This window comes from Rhodamnia argentea, chromosome 1 (assembly GCF_020921035.1).
Source record: "Rhodamnia argentea isolate NSW1041297 chromosome 1, ASM2092103v1, whole genome shotgun sequence".
Classification (NCBI taxonomy): Eukaryota; Viridiplantae; Streptophyta; class Magnoliopsida; order Myrtales; family Myrtaceae; genus Rhodamnia; species Rhodamnia argentea.
Window position 1 is genome coordinate 4,387,972 of NC_063150.1, and position 25,556 is coordinate 4,413,527.

The window sequence follows — 25,556 nt, forward strand, 5'->3', positions numbered from 1 at the left end:
TTGGATGATTGCAAGCTGATGCCATCACTAGATGTCATCTTTAGCATTATGGCATGGCTACTGAAACAACTACACGCAAAGTTCACTTTCCACGAGATCCTTTTGCTGCACGTTTCTGGTAGTTATACACTTGTGAAAATGAACTAGAACTATTATGAGGCTGTTACATTGTCACAAAAGAATAGGTAGCAAGGTTCCTTTTGCATATGTATGTAGTTTTCTGTGGGAGGGTAATCACAGGGGAGATTGAACTTTTTATTCCATGTTCAATATGATCCGGCGATACTTTTTTATTCAATTTAGTCGATGAGTTTTTTAAAATCACCTCAACGTGGTCTTTTCCATAAGATGAAGCACCTTGTAACACAAGTTTTCTGCTAACGTGGAGCGTACCCTCAGCAATGACCAGCCGAAAATAGGAACTTGGTAACCACCTTTCATTCCAGCTCATTTTTTATTTTTTTTAACTTTTTTCCCTCCTCTTCCTCTTTCTTCATCTGGTCTTCACCACAGTATACAAACTAGAACTTTGCCATCTTGCTAGCCATCCATGGAGCCATAATTTCATCGTACTTACTAGATGGCCTATTGAAATCATCTGCAGCATACAGAACCCAAGCTTTCTTGAACAACTTTAATTTAAGATCAGAAATGAAAAGGGTAATAATAATTTCAAAATTCCCAAGAAGAAAAGCATTCATGTTGACGTTAACTTGATTCATGTTACTCAATACCAACTACTGTCAAGACCTCTCTGCTTGAACACATCAAGCATCACAGCACCAATCTTTGCTGGTGACTCCACTACTATAACACCAGCTTCTCGAAGTGTGTCGATTTTCCCTTGAGCTGTGCCTTTGCCACCTGACACAATAGCTGCACAAAGCGAGATATAGGACCTCAATTCTATGACAAATAAGAAGTCCTACCGCGTAATGTAGGGCACTTCTCAACTGCTAGATAGAGTGGAAATGTATTGAGAGTAGTAAATGGAGGAAATGCTTACCTCCAGCATGACCCATACGACGACCCGGGGGAGCAGTTAGACCAGCAATAAAGGCAACAACGGGTTTATCTGTCTTGCTTTCCTGGTTGATTGATCACCAAAGACAGCTTAGTGACAGTAAAGGAGAAGAATTATATGGGGCAGCACAGCATGACTAGCCTTTGCAAGTATAATTCTTCCAAGTATACAAAACATCGCGCAATCAGTAGGTGAAGTTACAGCAGATGAAAAAAAATAGACACATGCGCAGCTCAGCAGTTGTACAAGCTTCAAATCCCTCTGGACCACCACACTAAACTATGTAAGAGTTTTGAATCATAATAGAAGGAAAACAAGTAAACAGGCATCTTCGGCACTTGTTAAGCAATTACCAATGTCCTTTGGAAAGTGACGAAAGTCTACATTTTGAATCCCCTTGGGGACATGTCAAAACATTACACTTTATTCAATTTTAAGGACTTGAAGATACAAATTCTCTCTTTATAAAAGTGCTTAGTGCCCTCAGGATACCACTTGACAATATGAAAACTTCTTTGCAGAGTTTCCTGTGTGCATAAATAGTACGTACTACTAGTGAAAGAAGAGAGCTTTCAGCAGTCAGTCAGTTGTTCTCCTGTATTCCAAAAATTTACTATGAACCAGCTCCGAAGCAAAAGCAAACATTACAAGTACAGGTCCAAAAGTTTCTTTCAAGTTGCTCTAACAGTGAGAATGTGGTCCCAGGCAATCTCCAAAAGTAATGAAAATAGCTTCATTAAAAAGTATATGAAATAGCAAGTAAAGCATTCCAAATATGTAGAAACGTTATCTTTGGATACAGGAGACTGAATAATCAAATAAAAGCCCCAGCTATGCCTATCTCTTTCATTTTGTCATGAACTGTCAAGATTCATCAAAAGGGTAGAAACATAATTCCTCACCTTAATAAATGCAGCAGCATCTTCTTCTGCAGTTCCACCTATTTCACCAATTAGAATAATCCCTGGAAGTGTACAAGTGTCAGGGACCAATGTTCAACGGGATTTAATGAACAGAACTAGAAGATAACTAATAATTCAAAGAGAATTGGCGTAGTGATGATATTGTCAGGAAGAGATTCACTTTCAGGGATCTATACCAGTTCAATCGACCAAGAGAACATACACTCAATAGAAAAGAAGATTCCATTCGACCAAAAAAAAAAGAAAAGAAGATTCTTGCCGCTACATAAAGACTACTCAAAGCCAAATGCATGGAACTCTAATTAGGAATATTTAGAAAATGTATAATAAACTTTGTTCAAGCAATTTCTAGATTCTGCTTCCAATTTTTTTGCCATAAAAAGCGGGTGAAGCCATCACCAGCAGACATAGGAATTATTCTATGACCTTTACTACAAAGCTCCCCCTCATTTACATCCTCCCCTTTTGAAAGTTGGCACTCAACAAGGTCCATCTTATAGCAGCCCAATGCTCATATCTCAGAAATTATTGGATAAAGAGTTCACAAAAATTTAAAATGCGGCTAAATTTTAGATCAAACCGATTTATCTGCAGTGAAAATTCAGTGATTTCTAACCAAAGCCAATCAGGTTGACAATTTAACATTCTTATTAGTCTTGGGGCTCCTCATACTGAACTCACATCGGTGAAAATAGATTAGATAAAGAGCAGGCCAAATGGGCCAAATTGTATTAGTCTCCTGGATCCTAGTGCTCCCTTATTCTCATACAAAGTCCCTTCCTTTGAATCCATTCTCTTAAAATCTTACTGACAAAATAGATGATTAAGAATAATACGAACATGTTTGTTCACAAGCTTTTGCTCAGCGACAGAATGAATAATGAAAAAAACAATGAACCTCCATTGAATTATGAGCATAGTAACTGCAATTCTGGACATTTACCTTCTGTTTGGGGATCCACAACGAATCTCTCAAGGCAGTCAACAAAGTTGGTCCCATTGAAAGGGTCCCCACCTATTCCCACACATGTGGATTGCCCAAGACCAACTGCAGTTGTTTGAAATACCTGCAAGGAAAAGGGAAGACAGAGAAACAATATTATTTCGTCATCCCATCTGGTATATCTATATAACTGCTACTAAGCAAACAAGAATCCACAACAATCAAATGACCAACAAGGCCCAAACAAAAATTGACAAGTGAACTAAGTGACAAATTTCCAATTCAGCAAGTGCTCATAAGATGGATACTGCCGCTAGACTATCGGACATGATCCAAGCAGATACAGATTAGATGCAAGCTATTCTTCGACTGAAATTTAGATGATGTGAGGGCCCAAGGACTTGATTAAAGCAAATGCAAACCAGAGTTTCCATCCAGGGAAAAGAAACAGTCAGTATTTGATATAAGCAACTACAGGGGCCAACTTTGTCTCGAAGAATTAGCAATGCATTGGTCAAATTTAGAGTTGCCCCTGACACATACGAAGTACAAGACACAACCTATGCATATACTACTTCTCATGTAAAACACGAATAACAAAGACGATTTCAGCAAAGAGATCAGATTACAAGGATGTCATAAACAAGAATTCTCCTAAAAAAATCTTTAATTTCTTCAATGGGCATTTCAAACAGTAAATGTGCATTCAAACAGAGAAAACACTAGAACCATAAAAGGGATATGAGAAATCCAAAAGTGATGCTGCTGCATATGTTGCTGGATAACTATTTATGTGCACTAGTGTAAATCTAATCAATCTTGAACCGAGGAAATTTTAGGAATGCCATGATATTCCTGCTAAAATAAAATAGACTTACTGCTTCATAAGTCAAGGTCCCAGAGCGGGACACAATACCCACACGTCCTGGTTTGTGTATGTACCCAGGCATAATGCCAATTTTACATTCCCCAGGTTTAATAACACCAGGGCAGTTGGGTCCAATCAGTCGTGTCTTGGATTGCCTGTTCAGAGCAGCCTTAACTCGAACCTGGAATTATAAGCATACATTTATTATGTCCAACTCCAGATATCAGGAGTCACAAACTCGCAATTTGTATACAGTCCCTGATAAGTAAAACCATTTCCTTTTTCAATTCTCCAAAAAAGAATCGGTAAATAACTACACTAGTCCAGAATGACCAAAGTCTATTTTGGCTTGAAAGAAGAGTTTATGTTCATTGATTCGATGACCGAAAATGTAGACTTTTACGAATCTCAAAAGTCTTATGTTCTGGACATCTAGTCTCTGCAATTGTTAAAAGAAGTCAAAATCCTAACGTCGCATTTATGTTCCCTTATCAATTATCAACAAATAAGCATGGCCCAGATGAATGTTATTTAGAAATAAGAAACAAATAACTATCACTAAGTTAATATTGCATGTAGTTTACCCATACAAGGGTATAATTTAGAATACCATATCATGCTGAGGGATCCCTTCCGTAATGCAAACAACAAGATCGAGCTCAGCTTCCATGGCCTCCATAATAGCAGCAGCAGCAAATGGAGGCGGAACATATACGACTGAAGCATTGGCCTTAGTTTCAGCCTTCGCTTCAGCAACTGTATTGAAAACAGGAAGGCCCAAATGTTCTGTTCCACCCTTCTTGGGAGTCACACCACCCACCTGTTCCAATAAAGTACATTAAATTTCTAGAATTAACTCGCAAGACACTCCCAATCCCAAGTCGCACTAATTCAAGCATTTCAAACTGTCATCCGCATTGATTTAGCACTCAAAAGTGGAGGATCTCACAACAGATTTTTGCAATAAAAGCAGACTAAAGGAAAGACTCCATCATACTCTACAATGCACCTGCTCAGAAATCTTCAAGCAACTGGACAGAATTACCAGTAGACAATATGAGAAAGAAGTAAAAAAAAAATTGGCATGTATCGTCAACGGGGACATGAAGCGAAGCCAATGCTCCAAAGCATAAGCGTGATCCACAAGAATTTACCATTCGAAAGTATAAGAAAGAAGTACTCAAACCAAAATTGGCATGTATGGGCAACGTCGACATGAAGTGAAGCCAATGCTCCAAAGCATAAACACGATTTAGCATTCGAAAGTGTGCGACCTCACGCCCAGCTGTCGCAAACAGCCCCAAAAGCTCGAACGAGCTATGTCATCAACAATTCCAGATCAGCCACTTGAAAACACAGCGAAACTATTGACAATCCCCGATCAAGCCTACTCACTAGTACAACAAAACTACATCAATAAGCTCGGAGCAACGCGATACTTCACCAACGCACGACGTCCGATTCCAAAAGCCAAAACTGACGCCATCAACTGGCCTCCCGGGTGCAGTCAAAAAGCAAGAAATGACACAAGCAAAGCGATCCCTGCGCCAGGCATGGGCGAGAAGAGAGCGAGACTCACCATCTTGGTGCCATACTCGATGGCCTGCTCGGTGTGGAAGGTGCCGTTCTTGCCGGTGATGCCTTGGCATATGACGCGGGTGTTCTTGTCCACGAACACCGCCGGCTGGTGCGACGCAGCCGCGGCCGCGTAGCTCCGAGCCCGGGACGCGAGGCCGAGCAGAGGAGACGGCTTCTCCGATGCGATCGAGCCTATGAGCTTGGTCACGGCACGTCGAGCCATAGATTCGATTCCCTCACCTTCTCTTCTGCGTCTCTCTAAGAAAAGCGCTGCATCAAGACGGAGATTCTTGCAGATTCGCAGGAGTAGCGGAGGTCTGACGATGGGCTTTCCGGGTTCCGATGGGAAAGGACCCCACCGTACCTGCGTGCTTCTGGGCTTATGGACTCGAGTTCGTTTTCCTGGAGACAATGGCACTAATAGTTTCCAAATTTTAGCCAATATAAAATATGATTACTGAGTTTTTAATTTATTTATTTAATGAGATCTCTAAATTTAACTTAATATGTCATATCATTTTTAAAATTTTAAATTATTCAATGGGATTCCTGAATTTTTTTGTACATGATTGATTTAATCTATAAACTATATGAAAATTTTCAATGTTATCCCTAAACTATATTCAATATGTAACAAAAGCCTATAGAACATATTGAATAAATTAAAAATTCAAAAACTACATTACACGTTGAGGTGAGGTTCAAAGATCACATTTACCAAACTAAAAGTTTAGAAATTGCATTGTATATTAAGCTAAAGTTCAAAAACCATTATCGTTATCCCATTATTTAACATCCGAAGAACACCACACATATTATCGGGAAAAATGAATAAAGGGGAACGAATTTTATATTTTAAGATGAGGAAATTTTCACTTAAAAACTTCTCAATTTACGAGAGATTTGTGAAATAAGATGAGAGTTAGTATTATTTCTAAATCGTATCACGTCCATCATCGAGTATAGTAAGTTGCTGCTAACTTGTTCATCGTCTCAAAAGTGTAACACGTCGACAATGGGCTGGTTACTAAGTTTCATTGTAAGACAGCATCAATTGCTTATCAGTCTTGACCTTCCGAATTCTACTCTCCGTTAGATGATGATGATACGTATGCCTCGAGGATATACAGTCATGAAACATTGTGGCCAGTCTCAGGACAATGACGAAAGAACTTGCACGATCCAACTCGTGCTCTTCCCTTGTTTTACACCGCACCGAACCGGTCCCACGAGTAATGGAAATACATTCCTCTTCTCATCTCAATGGCAAGTTCCATGACAAACTCAACCCACCCTCTCTCTCTCTCTCTCTCTCTCTCTCTCTCTCTCTCTCAATAGAATAAAGAACGGGGGGTTAGGAAGCATCGGCCAGTATTCACAGCCAGCAAATCTACGCTATACAGCTAAAGTTGACATGTCAGCACTAGATTAATGCAGAGTCGTTCGTGGGTACCGAGCAACGAATGATGCAAGGAGCCGACGGCAGGGAAAGTTAGCCATCACGAACTATTTCTAGCCATGCATCTGAAAACCAAGACTAATGTCATGAAGGAGCTTGCACTTCGCCTTTACAGAACTTCCATGATCCATCCTCTTGCTTCTTTAGGACGTAATGAATCTTATAAGAGCTGGTATTGGCAAAAGAGAAGAAACAAAATGAAATTAACGCCTACAACAAGTTCCGCCAAATCAAATTCAGAAAAGGAAAAAGCTCGAAAGTCTTAAACATAATAAATGCCACAACCGCAGCCAAAATAAGTTGGAGGTTATGGCCAATTAGGTGAAAGAGCAGATAAGGCAAGCATTATTCCATTTTCAAGAGAGGATCTCGGCCACAATGATAAAAAGAGAGAGGTTCTCTTTCTTAATCAAAAGCATCATCCAAATGATAAACCAATAAAAAGAGTTTTAAGCAGAACAGAACGATGCATATGAGATGACCAAAGATTTGTTCATGCTTGCATTATACTCGATTAGCCTCTAGGCAATAACGACTTAACTACCTGTAGTAATTTGGGTTCTTTGGCTGAGATTCATCAACAAGCTCAGCAGCTTCCTCCAGGAGAGCATCAATTTCAGCCATCTCTACGCCCATCCCATCTGAAAGAATCTCAGCACGAAGGACAGAGAGTTGCAACAGGACAAACCTCCAATAACAAGACCTGGCTTTTGCCTTGTCAGCCAAAGCTTGCCACTGATCCCAAAAACATCGCCAAACAAGTAAATATCAAAAGGAAGGTCTTTGCACTTTGAAAACAATCACGGCAAAAATCAAGGGTTTAGTTTATATTTTACATACAAAACTTAAAATGGTTTTGACAATGTCGCAATACTATGATAACCCCATATATACACAAGTGACAAAAAACCAAGTAGTTATGGGACTAAGCAACAAAAATGAAAGGATGACAGAGAAGCCCAGCCCAGAGAGGGATGGGCAAAATAAGGGTCCACTAGTATAACATTCCATGTCATTTCAGCAAATATTTCTCCATGTGATTATTGGTATAAAATCAGATCCCAGATGGTCATACTATGGCTTGTCTTAAGTGAGTGCAACCCAGAAACCAATCTGACCATGGGGTTCTTGACTGAGCTAATGCAGAAACCAATCAATCACTGTAAAGCTAGTAAGCTTGCTCACTCCCTTGCAAAAACCAGCATGGTAAGTTAGCTTGATATCCAACAATACATTGAAATTATTGAGCATCTCCACTGCTGTGTAAACGTACACAAATACGAAAAGGACATTTACCTGAACTAGCATGGACTCATCAAGTATTTCAGGAAGGAACTGAACTTGATGATCGGGCCCTAGAGCCTCAGCTTTGATTGTTTGCCACTGCTTCACAAGAGATTCAGCATCCTCCAATTGCATCGCACTCCTGTGAACGCCTGCGGTTGATGAGAACAAACCAGCAGCCAAAAATGAATTGCTTGCACTTTTAGAACCAGAGAAGCTTTCAAACTGCTTCTTCACCACGGTCAACAATTTGTCCACTCTGTTGGTGATGCCATTTCCCTCAAGGTGAGCAGAACAGTCAGTCGATCCTACATCCCTGTCAACTATGCTAGTAGAGATCCATCTAGATCCATTGGTCATCCTTATCACACTCTTGCTCAGTGGCCTAAGGGTTATGAACATAAAGCAACCCAATACTGTAACAAAGACAATCCGGCCAATTATATTCTTCTCACTGCACATCATATCCAAAATGCTACCATGGTGTACACCAAGCCTTCTCTTCATTTGAACAGAGGGTGAGCTAATGTTGCTTCCACTGCTGTTCTGACCGACCATATCCGAGCTCTGAATATCAGTCAACTGCTTAACGGCCAATCCAAGGTGTCGGGAGGAACTTGAGGTAGGAAGAGATTCATCAAATTCTCTTCTGTTTGTTGCTAGAGAAGTGGATAGTGGCCTGTGGTTCACCGAAGACATGGTTTCTACCGCTCGTTTGCTTTTCTTTTGAGCAGATCTTTTTTCACCACTAAAGAAATGACCCTGCAGGAAAATCCTGTTATAAACATTTGATTTGTCTGGGTGAATTTATCTTAAGTTAGTACGTCTGTCAACTGCCAAAAAATTTCTTACCAATGATGGGGAACAATCTTGTGTATCCGCAAATAAAGTAAGAACTGCATCTTTCAGCCACTGTTCCTGCTTAATTTAACACAGAGAGTTAAACATATAAAATAACAGGGGACATGGGGACTGACAAAAACATAAGAGAAGCAACAAAATCTAGACAGACATTACAATGCAATGTCCACCACATAGCATTGTTTGACTTTTAAATTTTATGACACTATAGTCAGCAGAGCAACAAACTAACAACTTGCCTGAAACCAGAAATTTAAAAGAGACAAAATGAATGCTTAGTACACTATAGCTAAAGCTAATATCGTTACCACCAGCAGACAAATCAAGAGTATGAGACACCGCCGAAAAAGAATAGTACAAGACAACATAATTTTCACAGCTGGCAGATCCAGTACAGCAGAAGACGTTAGTTAAGTCATTGCTGCCATTTTTTTTTTTTTGGTCCAAGTCATTGCTGCCATTTATATTGAGGTAAATAAGCGAAAAATTCAACAAAGAAATCCAGAATCTAAACAGGATATTTTTCCCCTTTTTTCCTTAAGATGAGAGAAAGTACAAGTCAGATGACCTTCCCCACAGATGAAATGCAGTGCATACAGTAAGAAGACAGAGGTCAAAACCACAGCCCCATACACTGAGAAAGCTTAGATAGCACAAAATGAAGAAAACCCATTTTATTAGGTGCATACATCCCAGTAGGAAGGCGTGGACTCCTACTCATCATCTATAAAAACTTATAACCTATATAAACTCGCACTAAAAATATTTGATGGCCTGAGCCTCCCAAGGTTCTACCATGGTATATAATGGCTATCAGAGTCAAAAGCAAATGATTAGACATCTATACACATATTAAAATACATTTCATGAAATTTTTGCGAGGTTTGAGTTCAATAGCAAGCATGCAGGGTCAAGGAATTACGAAATGGGAAAAATGAGCTCATTGCAGAATTAAATGCTCACCAAAGATGGACTTGCACCAGAAACATCTTTGATTTCTTTTCTTGTAAGTGACCTCTGTGTAGTGGAATTGGAATTTATTTCCAGCTGGTGAAGTCTTTGAACCACCTCAGCCTCACTACCCTACAAAACAAGGAAATTTACAAATTATTAGATGTAGCCAGTCAATAAATGAAGAATCTGCCCAACCAATTCAATATGATAGCTTAGCACACACAGGAAAGAGAGCAGAAAAAGAGTACACTTCAAAGTACCCGACTTTTTGCCGAAAAAAAAAAAAGTGTACCTGACCAAGAAGGAATAAGCAAAAGGCTTCCTCAAATTTCAGATCGATACCTTCCGATGCTATCAAGCATTCGCAAATAACTTTTGCCCCGTTGATCTGCATCCATCAGTAGCACATTTTAACAGGAGCACAAAAGAATTGATTATCATAAGAAGAAAACATGGACTTCAACCAAAAAAATGAAAAAAGCAAGACCTTTGAAAAAGGCCATGGGGAGGACAAAGAAGAATGATGGAGTATATTGGCCATTCTTACCAACTCCATTTGCTTTGCTGAAAATCCGAGAGCAATATGAGCTATCAGCACCACGTAGAAGCAATCAAAATCAACAATCACCCTCTGATTTTGAGATTCTAGAGATTTCTTGTTCTTCCTTGTCATCGCTAGATCATCCCAGGGGAGAAGTTCTATTATTTCTGTAGCCATAAGTCTACTCAGTGCTTGGTCTAAAAAACAAGGCCAATCTTGGACTCTGCATGTAGTTTCCACGTCAAGGCCCTGCCTCAGCAATTCACGCAATGCTGCAAGTGCTCCCCGTCTCCGTTCAGCATTTTCAGAAGAATGAGGCATGCCTAGCAATTCCAAAGTGCAAGCAGGGGCAAGCTCCTCCAAAGATTCTTCGATCTACATTATTCATCAAAGAAAATGAAAACGACTACTAATTACAACTTAAAGGAAAGACGAGACACGCTGTCCCATAAATATAGTCAAAAGGAGTCTTATCTTTCCCAGACAGAAATAATACCTCATCTAAAATTAACCATCTATTCAGGTGCTGGTTACCACTTTAAAAACCCTTTTAGTGATGACTAGGGCAACAGGATTGAAAATTACTACGAACTCTACACAAAAAATAGATTCCACTGCATTTTTACAAAAGACACTACTAAATTGCATATGATGTTACCTGAGACAGTAATGGCATTTTTCCAAGGGAAATCTTACTTCTGAGAAGACACTGAGCACGAGCCAGGGCTTCAAATCCTTGCGACACTTTGTTCTTCTCAAAGCAAATCTTCGCAATTGCACACTTCAAGAAAGCGCCTAAGATAAGACAAGGAAGCATAACAATGCTGCTACAAATTGATGAAACTCTCTTTTCTCTTGGTGATTTTTCTCACCTCGGCTAGTGCCATAGATAGAAGCAGATCATGAACATGTGGTTTTGCATCTGGATGTTGAAGAGCTGCTTGACCAATATTTAGCACCAGTTTTTCTTCTCCAACCTGCCATAGACAATAAAAGTGGCAACATTGCATTTCAGATTATTATTAATAACACTATTTTTATGATGACAAGGGAAAATCAACGTCATTAGGAATAGCTACTCAAACACCACTGCTTAGCTTCTCCAATTTATGTAAATATACCTCTTGAAGGAGACAGAGAGCGCCAGGCAACCAAGACCATGGAATTCTAAGAGATGATTTAGGTAGGACTTTTCCCCTCTTATTTCCAGAATATTCTGGTTCAAAAAGAAGTTTATCCCTCACGTCCATAAGAAGAGCCTAAAACAAAAGGGATAGCACACAAAATTTCTCTTTAATTTATTGAAAAAGATACTGATGGAACAAAAAACAACAAGAATGAACCTTGAAGTTGCTACCTCTCGAGATTTGACGGCATCCATTGTGTAACCCTCCTCTACTTCAGCACGTTTCAATTGCATAACAGACTTTACGATCTCATCTTTCTCTGCTTGATCAGGGAGACCAAGAAGCTGCAAGCAAGTGTAATCTGCTGTGAATGGTTCAGCAAATGAAAAACAGAAGTGCAAAATGCCAGATAACAGTAAATGCATGATCGATTTGTGTATTATTAAGCCTTTTTTAATACTGGTCATGAAGGACAAGAATTGTGCACTAGCAAATTACACCGAGAAAGTGTCAATTTCACATTGGAATGTCCCTCCGCTAGGATATCCTTCCCCAAGACTTGAGAAAGGTGATGTGTTCCAAGCTAACAGCCTCTTGTGCGAAACAACCACCCCTCCCCTCCCTTGAATAAGACAACTCTTGCCAGTTGATGAATGAGCAACCGAGTAATAAGAACTAATCTCGCTTCATTTCTCAGTGGACTGCACCCAGAATTAGCTTTAATAGCTTACTGAGCCAAAATCTAAGCAGGGAAACAAAGCAACTAGCATTTTCCGTTAGCATACACCTATTTGAACGAAGTAAATCACCTGATAACAAGTGACGGGGATGTCGACGGCGTTACGAGACGTCGGATTCTCCAAAATGCGAGCCGTCTCGGCGGCCTTCAATCTCCACGCGCGGACCCCGACCGCTCTCTCCATCGGACGCGGCCCGCTCACGACCCCGCGGACGCCGATTCTGGAGACGGTCGCCGCCTGAGCGAAGCGCAGAAGAGACAGCGAGGCGATCCGATTGGGATCCCCCTGGCCGCACACGCAGGACGAAGTGGAGACATCAGCCGCGACACGAGCCAGCGCCATGAGAGCGGCGATCGGGACCCTACATTTGGGGAAATTCCGGAGCTAGGGTTCTTATGGCTGGAGCTCTGGGCCAGTGAAGCGAGAGCTTGATTGGGGGGCACTGTAGCGAGGTCGCCGGTGGGGGAGAGACGAGAGCTTTGATTTGTGCTTTTTGGGGAGTTAATTTGCCCGAAAAGCGTGAGCATGAGCTGGATTAAGAATTTATCGGCAAGACCGTTGGCGCTTTGGAAGTGAGGCTGCTTCCCTCTGTACCCGAAGTGCACCCGACCGGATCTATCGCAGCCGTTCATTTCGCGGGTAACGATCTGTGGGGTCCACATGATAAAGCGAACGATAGTGATGGACTCGTCCTCCATCCGACCGGGGACCCCCGTGGAACAAGCTAGCATCGCCTGGATCCGAGCCCACTTCGCCGCATCCATCACAGCCGTCCAATCCCCTAAGATGCATGATCGGAGTTGACTCGATCTACTAAACCCGAGTCCATATAAGAAGAGGAATTATCCCAACCGTACAAAGAGTTAGTTTATGTGTTTTTTTGTCGATGCCGCATTTCGGTTTTTAAAATAAAGCTTACACCTCCGACGTGAAGAAATTCTTGCACAAAGGTATTCGCCGTTAATTTGAGGATTGAAAATCCCTAATTTCACCGATTAACAATGGACACAACGGTTTCCTTTTTCGGTCGGAAAAGTATAGGGCCGTTTATATAAAATCCTTTTTGATGTATGGTAATTGGTATGACTACTCTAGCGATTTTTCCTGCACACATATCCTTAAATAAATCACGCATTTAACTTGGAACAAGAGTTAAATTTAATCCGATTTTGCTAGATCGAGTTCGCTTGTAAAACAAATTCATTTCCCAACTGCAAATCAAGCGACACCATTAGAAGGATTTACACAAGAAATAAGATTCGCGAGACACTACAAACCAAAGATTTCCAGCACTCTATCATGCCGATAAGCTTTTTATATGTACTTTATTCATAGACACCACGGATCAGAGTTTGTGTCGACAACAATTGGTCGTGTCAATGGATTTTTGAGAACGAATACAATTATTCTGACTAAGATGTAGGATTTTTATGAATTGTTCACGAGTGTATGATGGAGAATAACATATGCTCACACAGCTAAGTAAATTGAAATGGTAATGCTATTTGGACGTGCTCTTAATCTTCTATTGTTAAAATCGACACTCGATATACAGAAAGAAACATGTTGTATTTTAAGTAGAAGAGACACATATTGTATCCGGAGGTCGAAATTTACTATATCCAAAGATGTTTTAAAGAGCCATTTTAGGTCCGAGGCCGAAAAGCTTATCTTTAGGATTACGTCTGCAGACACCTAAATTTTCACCTAAAATTTTCATTTTCATTTCATAAAAAATTAGAGATCGAATTATTCGATAGAAAAGAGAGTTGACTCTCAACATACACCAAAAAAAAAAAAAACCATCGTGGAGCATGGACCAGATTTTATAAGAACAGACAGGGCACCACCTTCGGGCATCCATTGACAAGGGCACAAACATTCTCATCTGGCGTTGTCCCGGAGTTGTCAAGGTGAGAACCAAAATTTTACAGGCATGCTCATGGCGCTTTAACTTTGTACGTGCGCATGTTCAGCCCTAGTTTTCAAACTCGGTTGGTTGTTCGTCGCAACTTCTTTGCTCTAGGCATTATGAGCTTGACAAAGATTTTCAATACATGGCATCATTCACACACAATTCATTACAGCATAATAAACGTCACTTATATGTCGGTAATTGCAGTCGCAAATAATACATACTAATCTCTTGGCATTTCAATATAATAAGGTACATTTCGATAGAAAAACCTTCAACATCTAAACCTTCATCTCTTTTAATTGTGTCATCGTCATTTCATAGAGATTTTTGTGAATTCATAAATAATTGAGATGAATTTTGCACTAGACAATGAATACTTCCATTATTTAAGTAATGAACATAATTTTTGATTTCTAAAAGTACATCCGGATTCAAAAATCACTTTAATTATCGAAATTAAAATTAGCTTCATAGATTTCAGATTTCCAGAATTACATATTTGCTCCAACAAATACCCCTAACTTCCACTCTTACCCAAACTAGTTATATTAATTAAATTAAATTAAATACCAAAGGTCTTTCGTTTGTAGTCCAAGACATACAAATGTTTAGGGACAAGTATACTGGAAGATCTAAAACTTATCATCAAGTGAAATTGAGTTCTAAAATGTACAAAAATTGCAAATAAGTCCTAAAATTTATTAAATTGGTGTAATCAAGTCTCTCTGTTACCTTTGTCCTATTTAACTAACAAAAAATACTAACATGAATTTTTCTATTATTTTCTCTCTCACTCGTGGCACTAATGTGGCTAAAACATGAAGGATAAGGCTAAAAAGATGTCTTTTTTTAATTTAAAATTATCTAAACTAGAATAAAAAATTACGTTGACTTTTTTTAATAAAAACAAGAGGAGGGAAAGAAAAACATCAATGGCTTGCAGGGCCCTCGCCGCTGCTGCCCCACCGTCATTGGGAAGGGCTGGCCATCCCCCACCATCTCCAACCCTTACTGGGAATGGTGGGGCGGCGGCAACGAAAACTTGTAGCCCTCGATTGGTTTTTCTTTTTTGTGTTTTTTTTTTAAACTTTGCTTATTTTATAATAAAATTTAAATGAAAATTCAGACTAAAGTACAATTAGCGCTATTTTCGGTCCACATGCGCTCTTCGTTTAAAATGCTAAGTGCCCATAATAAATTAGTTGTATTTTCAGTCCACGTGCACTCTTTGTGCAAAGTGCTAAGTGCACAGAATAAATTAGTATTCTTTTCGGTCCACGTGCACTCTTCGTGCAAGTGCTAACCCCAAATAACTGCAACCATTTGGTGTTGGTTGTTTGTTTGTAAAAAAAAAATAATAATAATAATAATTGTTTGCATGGTTTGCCTTCCTCTAAGATGGAGGATGCCTTGCCTTGCATGGTTACAAACCAAAACCAGTCGTTTGCTTTCCTCCAAGATGGAAGGATGCCTTCCGTAAGCAATTCCTGGTGAATGGCTGCGCAAAATAATCGCTCATTTGCATATAGGTAACATGAGTTTGGCCCATTAAGCCCATGGCCTTCATTTGCAAGACTAGAAGACCCACAAACTACAAAGTTTCCAATGTGGGACAAATTTCAACATCATCTTAACAAACAAATAGCCAACACTAAATGGTTGTCCTCATTTGAGGTTAGCACTTTGCACGAAGAGTGCATGTGGACCGAAAATAGCACTGATTTATTATGCACACTTAGCACTTTGCACGAAGGGCGCATGTGAACCGAAAATATAATTAATTTATTAGGTACACTTAGCATTTTGCACAAAGAGTGCACGTGGACCGAAAATAATACTAATTGTACTTTAGTCTAATTTCATTTCATCCTATTCCCAATCATATTTTTCCACCATTTAGCACCGCAACAAATGCTATCAGGTGATTAGGAGTGTGATACACGGGCTGCATTTGTGCTCTCCACACTTTCCACCATTACCCACTTGCCATTCATACTCTCACAAACCACAATCATTCCCCAAGATGAAGCAGAGGTGCCATCGTCCTGGCTGTGACAAGCTACTCCTGTTGAGTCGACTGTCACTTAAGGACCATCACAAGTCGATCCACCACCTAAGCACACATGAATGCGGCACTTGCGACTCCGTCTTTCGCCGTGAGGCAAAGAAGGATCACCAAACTCTCTTTAGCGGCAGCTGCCAAGGCAAAGAAAAAGCTCCATGCAACACGCTTGCTGCCGCTGCGAGCTCTATCTTAATTTATCCTTAAACAAACTAGTGAAAATTCTGTCAACTAAGAAATTATGAGATAATTTCTTTTCTTGTTCTTTATTTCCCCCCTTCCCTTCTCCTTCCTCTGATGCACTTTGTAAATCAACTCAACCACTACATAACCTATATATATGAGTAAATTTTCAGAAGGGATTTCTCCAATCACTCCGTAACCTAAATCGACTCAACCACCGTGATAGTGCCCGGTGCAGTTCCGATTCCCATACGCTTTGTGACTACGTTGGGCTTCTTCCCTTCCGGATCCTTCACCTGGTAGTGGTAGCTCTCACGAATTCTCTCTTTTTCTTTTGTTCCTTTAACTTTACTCTCTCTTCTCTCCATTTTAGGTATCTTTTGACGCACTCTGATATCCTGATAAGAAACCCAAACTGGCACTAAAGACGCGTCCTTTAACCAAGAGTTTGTTCTGAGGAGGCATGCTCATTCCTAGAATGGGCTGTCACATAGAGAACACATTCCCTAATTATATGAAAATCTAATCAATTATAGCTTCTTCATCTGATTTTTAACTGATTTGATTTTTATATTAATAGAAAGCTCGTGATCCGAACTTTTGAAACAAATTCTTTTCGTGTTAAAATTGAATGGAGTTTTCATAAATATTTTTGAAATAATGGAGTGTTTATCTTCACACACATTAGTACTGTTAAAATGATACATTGATTTTTTGATAGAATTTATTTGATAGTAATCATATCTCTTATGAAATATGAAAATAATTTTTCATGTAACATACTATATACTTGTAATACCTAATTTAGTATGTCAAATAGCCATTGTGGGTGCCAAACGACATTGATTCATGTAAGATGGATAATCTTTTTCTGTCATCTTTATCATTATCAAAATGTCTGCTTTTATCTATAACTTCATTAAAAAAAAAATTATGTCGAGTGAGTCAACCGTGTGTGGTTTAACCACCAAAATTTTAAATGATATTTCATATATATTATTTTTTATCCGTATTTGACTGAATTTCAATTGATTATAAATTTTTTCATCTGATTTCGGGTTAATTCGATTTTTATATCACTAGAAAGTTCATGATCCGATCTTTTGAAAATGCGATTTGAACATAAAAAATATGACGGGATCACTAATTTTTGGAATTTGGGTTGAGCGGACTACCGCGGTGGAAGGCTATAATATTTTTTCCATCAAAATCCAATCACTATAATTTTGGCAATATCAGAAAGCTTACCAATTTGTACTTGAAGTGGAATTAATGGATCAAATCAAGTAGTTTCAAGAATATTTTGTAAAATGGAAACAAGAATAATTACTTTTTGCATAAGATAAAATAGAATCTATTTCCCTTGTGCGGTACAATATTTTCAATTTATTTGTGTAATAATGTCTAATCAGTTTGCTTATGTATTGTACAAAAGTAATAATTTTTTCTCCGTTGTACACATTAGTCTTGCACATTTCAAAAATCTGCTAATGAGGTTTTTAATACTCCCCTCCATACAGTTGAAGATGATCGTATAATTTGAAGATGGTATCCGCTCGTGGGTTGTGTATGCAAACAGGTGATAGGCTCTGTTATGTCTACTAGTGTAAATCCAATTAATCTTGAAGATGATCGTGTAGTTTGATTGATTGGATAACTATTCCTTCTAAAATCAAGATACCGACACCGACCATAAAACTACAAGCAAGAGAAATCGAGCTGGCGATAGGCCTAGTTGTTTCCCGGAGCCTCTTTTGCTTTACTGGCTTGGCCTGGATATTTTAATTTGACCGGACTCTAATATCGTAGCTTTTTATTTGATTTTCATTTGACTTGATTATTATATTAACGGAACCTTGTTATCCGAACTTTTGAAATGCACAAGCAATTAAAAAAGGATTGCGCTTTTTTCACTCTCTCTTTGGCTACCACAATTAATCCATGAATTAGAGTTTTGAGAACAATATCCCTTGTGGATCCCACCTTTTAGCATATCATTCCCATTAAGATATTATTAAATTTAAATGTGAGCCCCATTTTGTGTTTACTTTGTTTCTTTTCTTTTTTTCTTTTTCTTTCCTATCTCTCTCTTCTCTCTTTTTGCGTGTTCCTCGTTTTATTTCTCATTGCCTTCTTCACGTACGTCCTCCACCGCACCTCCGACCCCAAGGCTCCATTGGCTGCTCTGTTTGCTCGCTTCTCCATCTCACCGCTCTTCACGGCCTCAAACTATCGTCATCGAGACCTCTTGACCATCGTTTACTCTACCACGAAGGGGCACAAGATCGGCGAGGGGTAGCTCGACCCCACCGTGTGTCTAAACGATTTTGAAGACGAAGATCTAATCACATCACAAACTTAAGGAACTTGAGAGAGAGAGAGAGAGATGAGAAAGAAGCGGCAAACCCGACGATGCTCTCAAGGTGAAAATGTTACCTCTTCATAGCGGAAAAAACAATAGTCGAGAAGGTCTTGATGACGGCGAGTCGAGGTAGCTAGGTGGAGGAGTGAGCGAACTACGCGGTCAATGGAGCCTTTGGGTCGGAGGTGCGTTGGAGGACGTACGCGACCGATACCCAAAGAATGAGAAGAGATAGATAGGGAAGAAAAAGACAAAAAAATGTAAACACAAAATGAGGCCCACGTTTGCATTTAATAATCGGGAATGATATGCTAAAAGGTGAGACCCACAAGGGATATTATTCTCAAAATGCTAATTCAAGGAGTGTGGTAGTCAAAGAGAGGGTGGAAAAAGCACGACCCTTAAAAAACAATGGAGTATTAGTAAGTAGCACAAGATCTTGCTCTACTAACAGATATTGGTCGTGTTAAAATTGTATAGACTTTCCATAAAAAAAAAATACTGGAGTATTCATCTCCCGTACACATTAATTTATTTGATAGTAATTATGTCGCTTTAGACTTATCAAAAGAATTTGTCATGTAAGAGAAAGTAAAGCGAAGTGAAGAAACTCCGACTGTGCAAAGAATAAGTTTGTATTTTCGGTCGACACCACCTTTTGATTTTAAAAATAAAGCGTATATCGACAGTGTAAAGATGTTTTTATAAGTGTTGTTATTCACCCTTAGTTTGCGGGTTATAGCTCTTTGGTCTCTAATGAATGATATATAAAGCCATGAGCATAATGATCCTTTTAGCCTTGATATTACGCGAGAAGCCAAACCTACGGAGCAGAAATTTGATAAATGCCCCATGTATATGGAGCACTATATTATGACAACCAATCAAACGATTCAACTGGGAGAGAACGCACCAATTCATGCATCAACGAAGCACGTGGAAGTCCACTATCACTTTCTGCGTGAGAAAGACGAATTAACACAATTCGTCGATTTTGAAATGAAGCTCGTCAGGAGGAATTAACAAGTCGTCGATTTATTCACGAAGGGACTTATTGGTATCCGAGTTCGGGAAACCTCTATTGAAGTTTGGGCATCACAAGCAGCATGAAGGTAGTAGATGTTGAGGGAGAGCATTGGTAATCTAAGTTGGGTATTCACGCTCATCCTCCGGGGGGGGGGGGGGAGAGGTTGGGGGTGGGGGTTGGTTGGTCAGATTTGGGCCTACGGTCGGTGAGAGTCGTTGGCTATCCCCGCCATCGTCAGCCTTTCCTGGACCATGAAGAGGCGGTGGCGGCAAGGGCGCTCGCAGCCTTGTTTCTCGCATTTTTTGTTAAATTTAGTTCATATAAGCTTTGAATTAATAGAATCATATAACAAAAAGATCAACCTCAATATTTTCTATTAGTCAACTTGTATGGAGCTAACGGAAGAACTTAATTGCGTTAATTTGATAAGTTTTATGATTTAATTACATTTTTTTTGTAAGTTTTAGGACCCTATTGCATTCGTGATAAATTTTAAGACTTTCAATGCACTTGTCCCGTAGGAATCTAGGAACTTATTGGGTTTTCTCATTTAGGTAGCGCAAGCACTTCCACTTTCTCTCAAGTTGTGTGACCCAAAACCCAATCACTTATTAGTCAAAATATATACCCAATCACTTATTAGCTAACGCTTATTATCCAACATACATACTTAATTAGTGATCACCTCTTTATATATCACATGAATTAATCATTAAGTATTCTTTTAGTAACACTAACGTTAGATGAGTAAAATAATTATCCTTTTTTTTTCTAATAGATGTAAAAGTGATGGTTTCTAACTTATGTGAAGGGAAGTGGAAGGGAACATAGTTTTGTGATGATGTGGCCCAACCACAGAGCTCCGTTCTATCTTTCTTATTATTTATTGGTTTGTGGGGGTAATTGTGCAATTAATTTGCTCTTGTTTTTCTTGTATTATTGATTACTTGCCGGTATATTCTGTGTTGATTTTCTGCCTGATGATAAATTTTCCCCATTGCATACCAAAGAAGAGATTCTCAAAGCAAGACAAGGATGTGTACTTACATGTATAATTTTGTCACTCTTACTAAAACTTCGAGAATACACGTCGGTCTACTCGCAATTTTCTTCGCTTTATCACACCAAAATCAAATATAAATCGCAGTATTTTGTTTCTACATTTGGCTCGATGAAATATTTCTCCACTTAAACAATTGGATTTCCAGAAGATATTTCTGATCTAATAAACATAACTCAAACGAGCACTTTCTTTCCCCACAATGACTTCGATTCTTATTGGAAAAAAGCCACCAAAAATCCTAAACTATACCCGATGTGACACATTAATCCCAAATTTTTCTTTATGACACAAAAAATCCTAAACTTATACGCATGTGACACATTTACCCCAAATTTGTGCTCATGTGACACATTTACCCCAATTTTTTTTTGTGACACTAAAAACTCTAAACTTATAGGTATGTGACACATTAATCTCAAATTTTGAGGTAAATATGTCACACGGATATAAGTTTAGAATTTTTGATGTCATAAAAAATATTTTGAAGTAAATATGTTACACGGGTATAAGTTTGGGGTTTTCGATGTTATAAGAAAAAGTTTGGGGTAAATATATCACATAAATAAAAATTTGGAGTTTTTGGTGTCACAAAAAAAAGTTTGGGGTAAATATATCACAATTGGCATAGTTTGGGATTTTTGGTGGTTTTTTCCCATTCTTATTTGGAGTGAGAGCCTATCTTCTATCCATTAGCAAATGACAAATACCAGCAGCACTTGCGGCGACCAATTAACTTGATCGAAACTAATTTTCTTGTGGAATTGTGCCTCATGATTTTCTATCCCGAATTGTATTTAATGAAGAGTTAATACCACGAAAAATCCGAAATCGGTATACTTGTGATAAATTTACTCTAATTTATTTTTTTAACCACTATAAACCCTAAACTGGTACACATATAACAAATCTATCCGAAGCTATTTCTTTGACCATTAAAAACCTTAAATTGGTACACCTCTGACAAATTTACCTTCCATTAGTTTTTTTGCAAAATTTTATCATTAAATTGCTTAATTGGATGATACGTGATAGCTGACGGGTGTACCAATTTGGGATTTTTACCCTATATTTGTCGCAGTTGTATAGGTTTGAAATTTTTGGTGGTATTAACCCAATTTAAATGAAACTAACAGAGAGTAAATTTGTCACTGGTGACCAGTTTGAGATTTTTTAGTTTGAGGTAAACTTATCACAGTAGTACTAGTTTGAGGATTTTTTGTGGTAAAAATTATAGTTTGGAACAAATTTGTCACATATGTATCGGTTTAGAGTTAACTGTGATCAAAAAAATAGTTTGGGATATATTTGTCGTAAGTGTACCAATTTAGGTTTTTTTACAGTAAAAAAATAATTTCGGATAAATTTGTCACGGGTGTACCAGTTTGAGATTTTTCGAAATATTAACCCTTTATTTAACTTTCATCGTAATGAACTCATCCTGCCAAATTAATTTTATTAATTCACTACAAAAAAATAAGGTTTTAGCCACGAAATTTGCAACGAAAATTTGGGAAAAATTCGTGGCAAATCGATTTTGCCACGGAATTTGCAACGAAACCGTATTCGTCGGGAATTTGCAATGAAAGCATGTTCGTGGTACATCCGCTACGAAATAAATCTTCGTCGCAATTTTGCAACGATCATTTTATTTCGTGGAAAATTTATGACGAGATAATAAAATTTGCAACGAAAATTTCTCCGTCACAAATGTGCGACGAAATGTCATTCGTCGCAACTTTTCGACGGAATGCTTCATGCGTCGCAAATTTGCAACAAATATATGTTCTTCGTAAATTTGCAACGAAGATTTTGGTCGTGGCAAATCTTCGACGAATGTTGTTTGTAGCAAATTTCGTGGTACATTTGCAACGAAAGCTCATGCTTTCGTCGCAAAATCTGCTAACACCGTAGTTACCCACGAATTATTTTTTTCGTCACAAATTTCATGGCTCAAATCTTTTTTTTTTTTTGGACGAAACAATGTTCGTCGCTAATTAGCGATGGAGCCTTTTTTTTGGGCCAATTTATTATTTATAAACTTTAGCGACAGCAACATTAGGAAATTTAGCGACAATTTTTTTTTTTTTTGCCACGAACATTTTTGGGATTGTGACTAATACATTCAGACCACAAAACACTCGGCATTTCAATTCGACACGTAATAGCTGACATCTAGTCCTTCCTTCGAACACTACACCTCGAAGACGGAAGGACTCACCAACGAGATTTTCCCTCCAAATCAGCTTGCAGTGGCCGTAGAAGGAAGGCGAGGGAGTTCCGGGGATGCTACTCCCTCCGATCCATAGCCTCACTAGCTTGACCACTTTCCCGACCAGATAAGCAGTGATCGCTATGAGAGAGATCCACAGGAAGGCGTTGAGGTCCCTCGCGGCACACTCTCTGATCAGCTCCAGAGTGTACTCGCCGGAACCGCAGGAACGGGAGCTGAGCGTCGATCGGAGGAGAAACCCCGGGAGAGTCTCCGACGACGACGACCCCGACGATGCGCAGGAGTCCACCCTGTTTTCGACATTGGTATCCTTCGCCAGCGACACCCCCACCGTCCCTCGCTCGTCCTCCTTCTGGTAGACGCAACGGTAGTTCCGGTCATCCGCCCCCCGGTGCGACTCGGCAGCGTAGCCTCGTGGAGCAGATGCTTCAATGGCCTCCACCATGATCTCATCCACCATCAAAATCCCCCGCCCTCTCCCTCCCTCCCTCCCTCCCTCCCTCTCTCTCTCTCTCTCTCTAGGAACCCAGATCAGAGCTGCGACCAGAGAGCGGACCAACCTTATATAAACAAGAATGGGAAGGGAAAATTCTAAAAGAAGCGCCATTTTTGAGCGGGAAGGCAAAGATAAAAGTGCGCCAAATGAAAGTGATATTGGCGACAAATATTGGCCTGTTCATCGCTGACTCTTGCGACGAAAACTGGCCTTCTTCGCTAGTTCGTCGCAAATTGCTAACATAATTTAAATAAACAAAAAAAAATTGCGACAAAAATAGGATTTCGTCGCATATTTTCAGAAAAATTAAACTAGTTTGCGATGAATGATGACATTCATCCCAAATTTACGATGAAACCAACTACTCATCGCAAATGGCTAATATAATTTAAATTAAAAATTCATGCGATGAACGAATATTTTGTCGCAAATTTCCATAAAAAATTAAATTCATTTGCAACGAAAGGTCTATTTCGTGGAAAATTTTGTGACGAAATTCACCTTTCATTGAAAAATGCTAATATAAGTTCAATAAAAATAAAAAAAAAAAAAAATTTGGCGATGAAAACACTATTTCGTTGCAAAATATCAGAAAGAAATTAATTAATTTGCTACGAAAGGTTAAATTCGTCGCAAATTTTGCGATAAAAGGCACCTTCCGTCGCAAATTGCTTATACAATTAAAATAGAAAATAAAAATATATTAGGGACGAAAAGTGATTTCATCGTAAAGTTTCAGAAAAATTTAATTAATTCTCAATATTTTTGCGATGAATGCTTTAATTCGTCGCAAACTAATAACTTTGCAATGAACAAATTTATTCGTCGCAAATTCTATTAATGATATTAGATTAGTTTCGTTTAATATTATCTTTAATAATTCTGATTCCTAAATGAGTCCTATTTATATATATATGGAGGTTCTTTGTAATCTTCAGACTTTTATCAATTGAATTCAGAATTATTTTGGAAAAATTTTAAAATGACTTATGGGTTTGTAAGGTTATAAATCGCTTATTTATTTATTTTTTTAATCTTTTCACGTTTTAGTATGAAATGAAAGATGTGGTTGAAAATTTATTTACACATTCCGTACTTTCAAACTCGCGTAAGAAATTTTTGCTAATCTTGCTAATCTACACATACACCTTGACTTATGAGCACAACTTTACTTCGAAATTAATAAGTTACAATGTCAACAAGGCCTACCGAATTTCAGTCTGAATATTTTGCCATTTGATGAAAATCACAAGATTCACTTGTATTGCGAAATCTGCAAAAGGACGTGTACCTAAAAAAAGAAAAAAAAATTAATCAACATTCATGAAGCTTATGGCATTTGATAGAAAAAATGATGAACTAAAAAAATAATTTATTCTATGATTACTTACCATAAGACACAAACAAAAATGGAGAAGGGAGAAGATAGAAGGCATAATAGAATGACGATGGTGCGGCTCCTGCAGAGAGAGATAGAGAGGGCGAAGAGAGAGAAGAGGTAAAGAGATTTTAAAGAGGGAATCTTTAATCAGCCACGAAATTACCCACGAAAAAATGTCATTGCAAACTGTCGGTGGAATTTCAAGACGAATTTTAGCCACGACAACGTTTGTGGCAAAAAAATTTGCGATGAAGAAACAATATTCGTGGTCATATTGCGACGAATATAGCGTTCATTGCAAATTTTACGTTAAAAATATCTTATGTTAAATATTGTGACAAAACAATGATCGTGGCAACTGTTGCGACAAAAAGAAATGTTTGTTCCAAACTTTGCCACAAAAAAGTCTTCGTCGCAAAACATGCGACGACCACAAATATTTCGTTGCAAACTAGACGCTAGAATTTTGCGACGAAACATCATTTCGTCGCAAAACAAGACAGAGGGTTTGCGACGAAATAAAGACATCGTT

General features: G+C 38.7%; 2 protein-coding genes across 4 annotated transcripts; both read right to left on the bottom strand.

The window, feature by feature from the left end:
- Positions 1 to 620: 620 nt before the first annotated feature.
- On the bottom strand, positions 621 to 6,669 carry LOC115748748 (succinate--CoA ligase [ADP-forming] subunit alpha, mitochondrial-like). Of its 2 annotated transcripts, XM_048282539.1 has the most exons (8): positions 6,630 to 6,669; positions 5,338 to 5,576; positions 4,369 to 4,578; positions 3,769 to 3,939; positions 2,891 to 3,014; positions 1,927 to 1,988; positions 1,007 to 1,088; positions 621 to 876 (listed from the first exon to the last, which is right to left on the bottom strand). In XM_048282539.1, exons 2-8 carry the CDS (start codon positions 5,557 to 5,559, stop codon positions 728 to 730), a joined length of 1,020 nt encoding a protein of 339 aa, XP_048138496.1. In that variant the 5' UTR covers positions 5,560 to 5,576; positions 6,630 to 6,669; the 3' UTR covers positions 621 to 727. The 2 variants fall into 2 exon arrangements, with proteins under 2 accessions (XP_048138496.1, XP_030541226.1); XM_030685366.2 differs by lacking the exon at positions 6,630 to 6,669 and having other exon boundaries at positions 5,338 to 5,691.
- Positions 6,670 to 6,822: 153 nt separating this feature from the next.
- Positions 6,823 to 12,890, bottom strand: LOC115748747 (plastid division protein CDP1, chloroplastic). Of its 2 annotated transcripts, none has more exons than XM_030685364.2 (12): positions 12,372 to 12,890; positions 11,793 to 11,906; positions 11,557 to 11,694; positions 11,308 to 11,412; positions 11,094 to 11,216; positions 10,442 to 10,810; positions 10,187 to 10,282; positions 9,904 to 10,023; positions 8,932 to 9,000; positions 8,092 to 8,841; positions 7,340 to 7,530; positions 6,823 to 6,964 (listed from the first exon to the last, which is right to left on the bottom strand). In XM_030685364.2, the coding sequence occupies exons 1-12, from the start codon at positions 12,642 to 12,644 to the stop codon at positions 6,880 to 6,882; spliced, it is 2,433 nt and encodes an 810-aa protein (XP_030541224.1). In that variant the 5' UTR covers positions 12,645 to 12,890; the 3' UTR covers positions 6,823 to 6,879. The 2 variants fall into 2 exon arrangements, with proteins under 2 accessions (XP_030541224.1, XP_030541225.1); XM_030685365.2 differs by having other exon boundaries at positions 8,932 to 8,997; positions 12,372 to 12,889.
- Positions 12,891 to 25,556: the final 12,666 nt, after the last annotated feature.